At 44.3% G+C, this 13479-nt stretch overlaps 1 protein-coding gene and 1 long non-coding RNA gene across 2 annotated transcripts; both read right to left on the minus strand.

Annotated features, from left to right (window-relative positions):
* Positions 1–1721: 1721 nt before the first annotated feature.
* On the minus strand, positions 1722–2440 carry LOC141763732 (uncharacterized). The gene is made up of 2 exons (XR_012593135.1): positions 2046–2440; positions 1722–1936 (listed from the first exon to the last, which is right to left on the minus strand). It is a non-coding gene; the product is annotated as an uncharacterized LOC141763732 (long non-coding RNA).
* Positions 2441–2501: 61 nt separating this feature from the next.
* Positions 2502–11804, minus strand: atp1b2a (ATPase Na+/K+ transporting subunit beta 2a). Its single transcript, XM_074628432.1, has 4 exons — positions 11689–11804; positions 11444–11470; positions 10272–10367; positions 2502–3079 (listed from the first exon to the last, which is right to left on the minus strand). Exons 1-4 carry the CDS (start codon positions 11737–11739, stop codon positions 2915–2917), a joined length of 339 nt encoding a protein of 112 aa, XP_074484533.1. The 5' UTR covers positions 11740–11804; the 3' UTR covers positions 2502–2914.
* Between the last annotated feature and the right edge of the window lie 1675 nt (positions 11805–13479).

A 13479-nucleotide genomic window follows, 5' to 3' on the forward strand; every position in this document is an offset into this window, starting at 1 on the left:
CTACAGGTTGTAGTATTCTAACCTGGAGTACTACAGGTTGTAGTATTCTAACCTAGAGTACTACAGGTTATAGTATTTAAACCTGGAGTACTACAGGTTGTAGTATTCTAACCTGGAGTACTACAGGTTGTAGTATTCTAACCTGGAGTACTACAGGTTGTAGTATTCTAACCTAGAGTACTACAGGTTGTAGTATTCTAACCTGGAGTACTACAGGTTGTAGTATTCTAACCTAGAGTACTACAGGTTATAGTATTTAAACCTGGAGTACTACAGGTTGTAGTATTCTAACCTAGAGTACTACAGGTTGTAGTATTTAAACCTAGAGTACTACAGGTTGTAGTATTTAAACCTGGAGTACTACAGGTTGTAGTATTCTAACCTGGAGTACTACAGGTTGTAGTATTCTAACCTGGAGTACTACAGGTTGTAGTATTCTAACCTGGAGTACTACAGGTTGTAGTATTCTAACCTGGAGTACTACAGGTTGTAGTATTTAAACCTAGAGTACTACAGGTTGTAGTATTCTAACCTGGAGTACTACAGGTTGTAGTATTCTAACCTAGAGTACTACAGGTTGTAGTATTCTAACCTAGAGTACTACAGGTTGTAGTATTTAAACCTGGAGTACTACAGGTTGTAGTATTCTAACCTAGAGTACTACAGGTTGTAGTATTCTAACCTAGAGTACTACAGGTTGTAGTATTCTAACCTGGAGTACTACAGGTTGTAGTATTCTAACCTAGAGTACTACAGGTTGTAGTATTCTAACCTGGAGTACTACAGGTTGTAGTATTTAAACCTAGAGTACTACAGGTTGTAGTATTCTAACCTGGAGTACTACAGGTTGTAGTATTCTAACCTGGAGTACTACAGGTTGTAGTATTTAAACCTAGAGTACTACAGGTTGTAGTATTCTAACCTGGAGTACTACAGGTTGTAGTATTTAAACCTAGAGTACTACAGGTTGTAGTATTCTAACCTAGAGTACTACAGGTTGTAGTATTCTAACCTGGAGTACTACAGGTTGTAGTATTTAAACCTAGAGTACTACAGGTTGTAGTATTCTAACCTGGAGTACTACAGGTTGTAGTATTCAGACCTGGAGTACTCCAGGTTGTAGTATTTAAACCTAGAGTACTACAGGTTGTAGTATTCTAACCTGGAGTACTCCAGGTTGTAGTATTTAGTACATTAAGTACACAGACAGGTAGTTTTTTGTAGTTTTCTTTGTAGTTTTATTTTCACGGGGGAAACAGGGAAATGTTCAGGCAGGAGAAATCAACCAATCACAGACGAGTATCATATGACATCATACAGCAGGACCATCTGATTGGCTGGTCGCTCTTTGAAGGAAGACGATTGGTGGAGAGCAGTACAGGTGGGAGGGGCGTTTCCACGTGGCACGATAGAGTGATTGACAGGTGTGTCTGGTTGTCATGGTAACGGTTGTCATGCTCAGCCCCGTAGTGACGATAGTAAACAAAAACAAACACGTAAATAAAAACACGTAACGACGTCCTAACTCGTTAACTAATTAACCCTCTAACTAACTAACGAGACACATCTAACTCAGGACTGTTGCCATGGTTACTGAAGCTAGCATCTGATTGGACGTGGAGACGACCGAGAGACGGACCAGTTCCTGAACTGGTTCCTGTTCTGGTTTACAAACTGGTCCTGATTCTGACCTACTAATGATATGGTTTCTGAACTGGTCCCTGACCTGGATCCTATTCTGGTTCCTGGACTGGTTCCTATTCTGGTTCCTGGACTGGTTCCTATTCTGGTTCCTTATCTGCTTTCTCATCTGATTTCTGAACTGGCTCCTTTTTCTGGACTGGTTTCTGTTCTGGTGTCTAGACCGGTTCCTATTCTGGTTCCTGATCTGCCTTGTCATCTGATTTCTGAACTGGTTCCTGAGCTGCTTCCTGATCTGGTTTCTGAACTGGTTTCTGGATTTGTTTTTGTTGTGGTTCCTGAGCTGATTCCTGATCTGGTTTCTGATCTGGTTTCTGAGCTGCTTTGTCATCTGATATCTGAACTGGTTCCTGTTCTGATTTCAAAACTGGTTCCTGATCTGATTTCTGAACTGGTTTTGAAGAGATTCATGAACTAGTTCCTGTTCTGGTTCCTGATCTGCTTTGTCATCTGAACTGGTTTAGAAGAGATTCATGAACAGGTTCCTCATTCTGGGCTGGTTCCTATCGGGGTTTGGGATTTAGTTCCTGAACTGGTTTGTGGCGTTTCAGTCGTCTTTCTGAGTTAAACTGGTTTGAAGCTGGTTTCTGAACTGACTGATGAAACCAGATGTAAGAACCTGTTAAAGTCTGTGATGATAAAAAACTAAATGGTGTCATCAATAAATAAATAATAATAAATAATAATAGATCATAAATAAATAATAATAAATAATAATAGATCATAAATAAATAATAATAAATAATAATAGATCATAAATAAATAATAATAAATAATAATAGATCATAAATAGACAATAAAGAGATAATAATTAATAAATAATAAATAATAAATAATAATTAATAAACACGTGATAATAAGTAACTAAACACATGACTGATTGAGGAGCGGGTCAGTGAACGCATCAGCTGTCTTCATGCAGATGGATACGTGACGGAGCCGTCCAGCCCGTCAGTGACATCACAGAGTGTGTGCGTGCTGATTGGTCGGTTTCAGGGAGTTAAAGCTGCACCGAGCTGTCGAAGGTCAGAAGATACGAGACAGAACGACTACTGGGGACTAAAGGGGCTTAAAAACAGACGGTCAGTGAACGCATCATGAGGCTCTAACGGGCAGATTGTGTCACTTCATTTACAACATCTGGATTAGTGCAGCTTTAACGTGTGGTGTGTGTAGATGTGTGTAGATGTGTGTGTGTGGTGTGCAGGTGTGTCTATTTGTCGTTGATTCGTAGTTTGAAGGAAACCCGTCCGGCGAACTTGTCTCGCTCGCTGCCGACGGCGAGCGTGTTGGAGTTGATTCTACACTCCACGTTGATGTCTGTGTTCAGAGAGGCGTTCAGGAACTTCACGGCCACCAGCGGCTGAGTGTAGTTCACCTGAGACATTGAACGCATCACACACTCAGTAACATGATAGTAAGACATTGAACGCATCACACACTGAGTAACATGATAGTAAGACATTGAACGCATCACACACTGAGTAACATGATGGGGAGACATTGAACGCATCACACACTGAGTAACATGATAGTAAGACATTGAACGCATCACACACTGAGTAACATGATGGGGAGACATTGAACGCATCACACACTGAGTAACATGATAGTAAGACATTGAACGCATCACACACTGAGTAACATGATAGTAAGACATTGAACGCATCACACACTGAGTAACGTGATAGTAAGACATTGAACGCATCACACACTGAGTAACGTGATAGTAAGACATTGAACGCATCACACACTGAGTAACGTGATAGTAAGACATTGAACGCATCACACACTGAGTAACGTGATAGTAAGACATTGAACGCATCACACACTCAGTAACATGATAGTAAGACATTGAACGCATCACACACTGAGTAACATGATGGGGAGACATTGAACGCATCACACACTCAGTAACATGATGGTGAGACATTGAACGCATCACACACTCAGTAACATGATAGTAAGACATTGAACGCATCACACACTGAATAACATGATAGTAAGACATTGAACGCATCACACACTGAGTAACATGATGGTGAGACATTGAACACACCACACACTCAGTAACATGATAGTAAGACATTGAACGCATCACACACTGAGTAACATGATGGTGAGACATTGAACACACCACACACTGAGTAACATGATAGTAAGACATTGAACGCATCACACACTGAGTAACATGATAGTAAGACATTGAACGCATCACACACTGAGTAACATGATGGGGAGACATTGAACGCATCACACACTGAGTAACATGATAGTAAGACATTGAACGCATCACACACTGAGTAACATGATAGTAAGACATTGAACGCATCACACACTGAGTAACGTGATAGTAAGACATTGAACGCATCACACACTGAGTAACGTGATAGTAAGACATTGAACGCATCACACACTGAGTAACGTGATAGTAAGACATTGAACGCATCACACACTGAGTAACGTGATAGTAAGACATTGAACGCATCACACACTCAGTAACATGATAGTAAGACATTGAACGCATCACACACTGAGTAACATGATGGGGAGACATTGAACGCATCACACACTCAGTAACATGATAGTAAGACATTGAACGCATCACACACTCAGTAACATGATAGTAAGACATTGAACGCATCACACACTGAGTAACATGATAGTAAGACATTGAACGCATCACACACTGAGTAACATGATAGTAAGACATTGAACGCATCACACACTGAGTAACATGATAGTAAGACATTGAACGCATCACACACTGAGTAACGTGATAGTAAGACATTGAACGCATCACACACTGAGTAACATGATAGTAAGACATTGAACGCATCACACACTGAGTAACGTGATAGTAAGACATTGAACGCATCACACACTCAGTAACATGATAGTAAGACATTGAACGCATCACACACTGAGTAACATGATGGGGAGACATTGAACACACCACACACTCAGTAACATGATAGTAAGACATTGAACGCATCACACACTGAGTAACATGATGGGGAGACATTGAACACACCACACACTCAGTAACATGATAGTAAGACATTGAACGCATCACACACTCAGTAACATGATGGTGAGACATTGAACACACCACACACTCAGTAACATGATAGTAAGACATTGAACGCATCACACACTCAGTAACATGATAGTAAGACATTGAACGCATCACACACTCAGTAACATGATAGTAAGACATTGAACGCATCACACACTCAGTAACATGATGGTGAGACATTGAACACACCACACACTCAGTAACATGATAGTAAGACATTGAACGCATCACACACTGAGTAACATGATGGGGAGACATTGAACGCATCACACACTCAGTAACATGATGGTGAGACATTGAACGCATCACACACTGAGTAACATGATGGGGAGACATTGAACGCATCACACACTGAGTAACATGATAGTAAGACATTGAACGCATCACACACTGAGTAACATGATGGGGAGACATTGAACGCATCACACACTCAGTAACATGATGGTGAGACATTGAACACACCACACACTCAGTAACATGATAGTAAGACATTGAACGCATCACACACTGAGTAACATGATGGGGAGACATTGAACGCATCACACACTGAGTAACATGATGGGGAGACATTGAACGCATCACACACTGAGTAACATGATGGGGAGACATTGAACGCATCACACACTCAGTAACATGATAGTAAGACATTGAACGCATCACACACTGAGTAACATGATGGTGAGACATTGAACACACCACACACTCAGTAACATGATAGTAAGACATTGAACGCATCACACACTGAGTAACATGATGGGGAGACATTGAACGCATCACACACTCAGTAACATGATAGTAAGACATTGAACGCATCACACACTGAGTAACATGATGGGGAGACATTGAACGCATCACACACTCAGTAACATGATGGTGAGACATTGAACACACCACACACTCAGTAACATGATAGTAAGACATTGAACGCATCACACACTGAGTAACATGATGGTGAGACATTGAACACACCACACACTCAGTAACATGATAGTAAGACATTGAACGCATCACACACTGAGTAACATGATGGGGAGACATTGAACGCATCACACACTGAGTAACATGATGGGGAGACATTGAACGCACCACACACTGAGTAACATGATAGTAAGACATTGAACGCATCACACACTGAGTAACATGATGGGGAGACATTGAACGCACCACACACTGAGTAACATGATGGTGAGACATTGAACGCATCACACTGAGTAACATGATGGTGAGACATTGAACACACCACACACTGAGTAACATGATGGTGAGACATTGAACACACCACACACTGAGTAACATGATGGGGAGACATTGAACGCATCATACACACTGAGTAACATGATGGTGAGACATTGAACGCATCACACTGAGTAACATGATGGTGAGACATTGAACACACCACACACTGAGTAACATGATGGGGAGACATTGAACGCACCACACACTGAGTAACATGATGGGGAGACATTGAACGCATCACACACTCAGTAACATGATGGTGAGACATTGAACGCATCACACACTCAGTAACATGATGGTGAGACATTGAACGCATCACACACTGAGTAACATGATGGTGAGACATTGAACACACCACACACTGAGTAACATGATGGTGAGACATTGAACACACCACACACTGAGTAACATGATGGGGAGACATTGAACGCATCACACACTGAGTAACATGATGGGGAGACATTGAACGCATCACACACTCAGTAACATGATGGGGAGACATTGAACGCATCACACACTCAGTAACATGATGGTGAGACATTGAACGCACCACACACTCAGTAACATGATGGTGAGACATTGAACGCATCACACACTGAGTTACATGATGGGGAGACATTGAACGCACCACACACTGAGTAACATGATGGTGAGACATTGAACGCATCACACACTCAGTAACATGATGGGGAGACATTGAACACACCACACACTGAGTAACATGATGGTGAGACATTGAACGCATCACACACTCAGTAACATGATGGGGAGACATTGAACACACCACACACTGAGTAACATGATGGTGAGACACATCACACATCACACACTCAGTAACATGATGGTGAGACATTGAACGCATCACACACTGAGTAACATGATGGGGAGACATTGAACGCATCACACACTCAGTAACATGATGGTGAGACATTGAACGCATCACACACTCCGTAACATGATGGTGAGACATTGAACGCATCACACACTGAGTAACATGATGGTGAGACATTGAACGCATCACACACTGAGTAACATGATGGTGAGACATTGAACGCACCACACACTGAGTAACATGATGGTGAGACATTGAACGCATCACACACTGAGTAACATGATGGTGAGACATTGAACGCACCACACACTGAGTAACATGATGGTGAGACATTGAACGCATCACACACTGAGTAACATGATGGTGAGACATTGAACGCATCACACACTGAGTAACATGATGGTGAGACATTGAACGCACCACACACTGAGTAACATGATGGTGAGACATTGAACGCACCACACACTGAGTAACATGATGGTGAGACATTGAACGCACCACACACTGAGTAACATGATGGTGAGACATTGAACGCATCACACACTGAGTAACATGATGGTGAGACATTGAACATACCACACACTGAGTAACATGATGGTGAGACATTGAACACACCACACACTGAGTAACATGATGGGGAGACATTGAACGCATCACACACTGAGTAACATGATGGTGAGACATTGAACGCATCACACACTGAGTAACATGATGGTGAGACATTGAACGCATCACACACTGAGTAACATGATGGTGAGACATTGAACACACCACACACTGAGTAACATGATGGTGAGACATTGAACGCACCACACACTGAGTAACATGATGGTGAGACATTGAACGCACCACACACTGAGTAACATGATGGTGAGACATTGAACGCATCACACACTGAGTAACATGATGGTGAGACATTGAACACACCACACACTGAGTAACATGATGGTGAGACATTGAACGCACCACACACTGAGTAACATGATGGTGAGACATTGAACGCACCACACACTGAGTAACATGATGGTGAGACATTGAACGCACCACACACTGAGTAACATGATGGTGAGACATTGAACGCACCACACACTGAGTAACATGATGGTGAGACATTGAACACATCACACACTCAGTAACATGATGGTGAGACATTGAACGCATCACACACTGAGTAACATGATGGTGAGACATTGAACGCATCACACACTGAGTAACATGATGGTGAGACATTGAACGCATCACACACTGAGTAACATGATGGTGAGACATTGAACGCACCACACACTGAGTAACATGATGGTGAGACATTGAACGCACCACACACTGAGTAACATGATGGTGAGACATTGAACGCACCACACACTGAGTAACATGATGGTGAGACATTGAACGCACCACACACTGAGTAACATGATGGGGAGACATTGAACACATCACACACTGAGTGGATATAAACTGGAAAAACAAAGTAGATCATGGACATGAGGAGTTCATGTTAAAGGGACTATTTATAACTTGTACGCGCATAAATGTAGCGGGTCGTCACACATGCGCGTTCGCGTGTGGCCGCTGCCTCTCCAACTCTGCCTGCCTGCCTTCGCTCAGAGAGCGCGCGTTCTCAGCTCGCTCCGCCTCTAGACGTGCACGCTGCTCACTCCTCACTGAGGAGAGTTAGTGTAGCTCTGAGAGTCTCTAGTGAATGATCAGTGGACTGCTGCAGCTCCTCCAGACCAACAGAGGTTTCCCGTGTCTGGTGAAGTGACGGGGCTCCTCAGCTAGTAACGTTACCCTCTCGTTACCGACCGGGTGCCGGTGTCTCCGGCTGCGGGAGGAGAGAGCAGGGAGACTCGCTGCAGAGCCCCGCTGCTGGCAGGAGAAGCCAACACTAGGATCAGATGTAAATCATGTTCATGGAGAGACCTTGGTCTGGTCAGATAACATTACTGCCAAGCAGCTGGAATATAGAGTGATGTTGTGCTTTTAGCTGACGTGTGTCTCCTCACTGTGTTGAGTGATGCTCCTTCAGGTATATTGAGAGCGAGCACAAGCGCGAGCCCGACGCTGACTTTCGTTGATTTCACGGACACAGGTGTCGCTGTTAAGAAGCATTTCTGAAAGTTACAAATAGTCCCTTTAAACTTGTGTTCAGTGGATTATTTCTCTGTTGTATCAATGCTAATGGTGATGCTAATGCTAATGGTGATGCTAATGCTAATGGTGATGCTAATGCTAATGGTCATTGTATTCTACATGGTTGAAAGCCTGTTTATTTACCTTCACAATGATGTCACTCTTGTAAGGATCATGTATTTGTGGGATGAGCAGCACAGCTGATGATGTGTGGAGCCCCGGTGCCGATGGTAAACAGTGTATTCTCCTGTTGGTGTTGACTCTTGTTGTGAGTTGTTTGGTGGATGATTGAACTCTCTATCAGTAACAAGGAACAATCAAGACATATTGATTGATTGAATCCACCGTCAGGAGCCTCAGTAGAGGTGGAAGATCCATACGCAGCCACAACAGCCTGGCACCTCCTCCTCATGCTGGTCACCAACCTGGTCACACGTTGCTGTGGGATGGCGTTCCATTCCTCAACCAGGATTGGTTGCAGGTCAGCCAGCGTGGTTGTGTTGGTCACTCTAACACGTTCAGCACGCCCAAGCTGATCCCACATGTTGAGTTGGGTTGAGGTCTGGACTCTTGGAGGCCGTTCCATTCTCTCTCCTCCCACATTGTGGAGGTAGTCTGTGATAACCCTGGCTCTGGGGGGGGGCGTTGTTTCTTGGAGGATGAAGTTAGGTCCCAGATTGTGGAGATATGGGATCACCACTGGCTGCAGAATCTCATCCTGATATCTCCCTGCATTGAGATGGCCTTCAATGATGACAAGCCTTGTTTTGCCAGTGAGGGAGATGCCCCCCCCCCCCCACACCATGACACTGCCCCCACCAAAAGCTGTTACTCCATCGGTTCAACAATCAGCATAGCGTTCTCCACGTCGTCTCCATACTTTGACCTGCCATCCAACTTTAACAGACAGAACCTGAACTCATCACTGAACATGACATTCCCCCACATGTTCAGGTTCCATTGTCTGTGTTGGAGACACCAGCGCCAACGGGCCTGACGGTGAAGGGCAGTCATTGCAGGCTTCCTGGTAGTCTTATGAGAATACACTGTTTACCATCGGCACCGGGGCTCCCCACATAATCAGCTGTGCTGCTCATCCCACAAATACATGATCCTTACAAGTGTGACATCATTGTGAAGGTAAATAAACAGGCTTTCAACCATGTAGAATACAATGACCATTAGCATTAGCATCACCATTAGCATTGATACAACAGAGAAATAATCCACCAAACACAAGTTTACTACTTTGTTTTTCCAGTTTATATAGTAAGTGTGTGTTGAGTGTGTTACCTGAGCTTTCTTGCCGTAGTACGGGTAGTACATGAGGTTCAAGGTTCCGTTAGGAGGATAATACGCCAGAGGTCCGATCTTCTCACTGTCCTCCCTCTGCACACACACACACACACACACACCACACACACACACACACACACACGGATCAATACCTCCGTTCACACAGGAACTAGAACCAGCTGCTGTTCATGATCTAAAGTTCTGACTCAGTGGTTCTACGTTGTGACTCTGTGGCTCTACGTTGTGACTCTGGTTCTACGTTGTGACTCTGGTTCTACGCTGTGACTCAGTGGTTCTACGTCGTGACTCGGTGGTTCTACGTCGTGACTCTGTGGTTCTACGTTGTGACTCTGGTTCTACGTCGTGACTCTGTGGTTCTACGCTGTGACTCAGTGGTTCTACGTCGTGACTCTGTGGTTCTACGTCGTGACTCTGTGGTTCTACGTCGTGACTCTGTGGTTCTACGTTGTGACTCTGGTTCTACGTCGTGACTCTGTGGTTCTACGCTGTGACTCAGTGGTTCTACGTCGTGACTCTGTGGTTCTACGCTGTGACTCAGTGGTTCTACGTCGTGACTCTGTGGTTCTACGTTGTGACTCTGGTTCTACGTCGTGACTCTGTGGTTCTACGTCGTGACTCGGTGGTTCTACGTCGTGACTCTGTGGTTCTACGTTGTGACTCTGGTTCTACGTCGTGACTCTGTGGTTCTACGCTGTGACTCAGTGGTTCTACGTCGTGACTCTGTGGTTCTACGTCGTGACTCTGTGGTTCTACGTCGTGACTCGGTGGTTCTACGTCGTGACTCTGTGGTTCTACGTTGTGACTCTGGTTCTACGTCGTGACTCTGTGGTTCTACGTCGTGACTCTGTGGTTCTACGTTGTGACTCTGGTTCTACGTCGTGACTCTGTGGTTCTACGTCGTGACTCTGTGGTTCTATGACGTGACTCTGTGGTTCTACGTCGTGACTCTGTGGTTCTACGTCGTGACTCTGTGGTTCTACGTTGTGACTCTGGTTCTATGTCATGACTCTGTGGTTCTACGTCGTGACTCTGTGGTTCTACGTCGTGACTCTGTGGTTCTATGAAGTGACTCTGTGGTTCTACGTTGTGACTCTGTGGTTCTACATTGGGACTCTGTGGTTCTAAGTTGATTTTTATACTGTTCTTACCCACTCATCTTTGTCCACTCTGTATCTCTGATGACGGAGGGACAAACAGATTCAGACAGACAGGTTCAGACAGACAGACAGAGAGACAGACAGATTCAGATTCAGACAGACAGATTCAGACAGACAGGTTCAGACAGACAGACAGAGAGAGAGACAGACAGATTCAGATTCAGACAGACAGACAGACAGACAGACAGACAGGTTCAGATTCAGACAGACAGACAGACAGACAGACAGGTTCAGACCTTGGCTCCACAGGTGACATATGGAGACTGACCGTCCTTCCCTGGTAACATACCGATGACCTGGAGAGACAGACAGGTAGACAGACAGGTCAGTAGAGGTATGTGGGGTTCATTGTCCCTACTACTGCCACTACTACTACCACTACTACTGCCACTACTACTACCACTACTACTGCCACTACTACTAGCACTATTACTGCGTCTACTACTGCCACTACTATTACCTCTATTACTGCCTCTACTACTGCCTCTACTCCTACCACTACTACTACCACTACTACTGCCACTATTACTGCCTCTACTACTGCCTCTACTGCTGCTTCTACTATTACCTCTATTACTGCCTCTACTACTGCCACTACTACTGCCTCTACTACTGCCTCTACTACTGCCTCTACTACTACCACTACTACTGCCTCTACTACTGCCTCTACTACTACCACTATTATTGCCTCTACTATTGCCTCTACTACTGCCACTACTCCTACCACTACTACTGCCTCTACTACTGCCTCTATTATTGCCTCTACTACTGCCACTACTACTACCACTACTACTACCACTATTACTGCGTCTACTACTGCCACTACTATTACCTCTATTACTGCCTCTACTACTGCCTCTACTCCTGCCACTACTACTGCCACTACTACTGCCTCTACTACTACCACTACTACTGCCACTACTACTACCACTACTACTAGCACTATTACTGCGTCTACTACTGCCACTACTATTACCTCTATTACTGCCTCTACTACTGCCTCTACTCCTACCACTACTACTACCACTACTACTGCCACTATTACTGCCTCTACTACTGCCTCTACTGCTGCTTCTACTATTACCTCTATTACTGCCTCTACTACTGCCACTACTACTGCCTCTACTACTGCCTCTACTACTACCACTACTACTGCCTCTACTACTGCCTCTACTACTACCACTATTATTGCCTCTACTATTGCCTCTACTACTGCCACTACTCCTACCACTACTACTGCCTCTACTACTGCCTCTATTATTGCCTCTACTACTGCCACTACTACTACCACTACTACTACCACTATTACTGCGTCTACTACTGCCACTACTATTACCTCTATTACTGCCTCTACTACTGCCTCTACTCCTGCCACTACTACTGCCACTACTACTGCCTCTACTACTACCACTACTACTGCCACTACTACTACCACTACTACTAGCACTATTACTGCGTCTACTACTGCCACTACTATTACCTCTATTACTGCCTCTACTACTGCCTCTACTCCTACCACTACTACCACTATTACTGCCTCTACTACTGCCTCTACTGCTGCTTCTACTATTACCTCTATTACTGCCTCTACTACTGCCTCTACTCCTACCACTACTACTACCACTATTACTGCCTCTACTACTGCCTCTACTGCTGCTTCTACTATTACCTCTATTACTGCCTCTACTACTGCCACTACTACTGCCTCTACTACTGCCTCTACTACTGCCTCTACTACTGCCACTACTCCTACCACTACTACTACTACCACTACTACTGCCTCTACTACTGCCTCTATTATTGCCTCTACTACTGCCACTACTACTACCACTACTACTACCACTACTACTACCACTATTACTGCCTCTACTACTGCCACTACTCCTACCACTACTACTACCACTACTACTACCACTATTACTGCCTCTACTACTGCCTCTACTGCTGCTTCTACTATTACCTCTATTACTGCCTCTACTACTGCCTCTACTCCTACCACTACTACTACCACTATTACTGCCTCTACT

Source organism: Sebastes fasciatus, unplaced genomic scaffold (genome assembly GCF_043250625.1).
Source record: "Sebastes fasciatus isolate fSebFas1 unplaced genomic scaffold, fSebFas1.pri Scaffold_335, whole genome shotgun sequence".
Lineage (NCBI taxonomy): Eukaryota > Metazoa > Chordata > Actinopteri > Perciformes > Sebastidae > Sebastes > Sebastes fasciatus.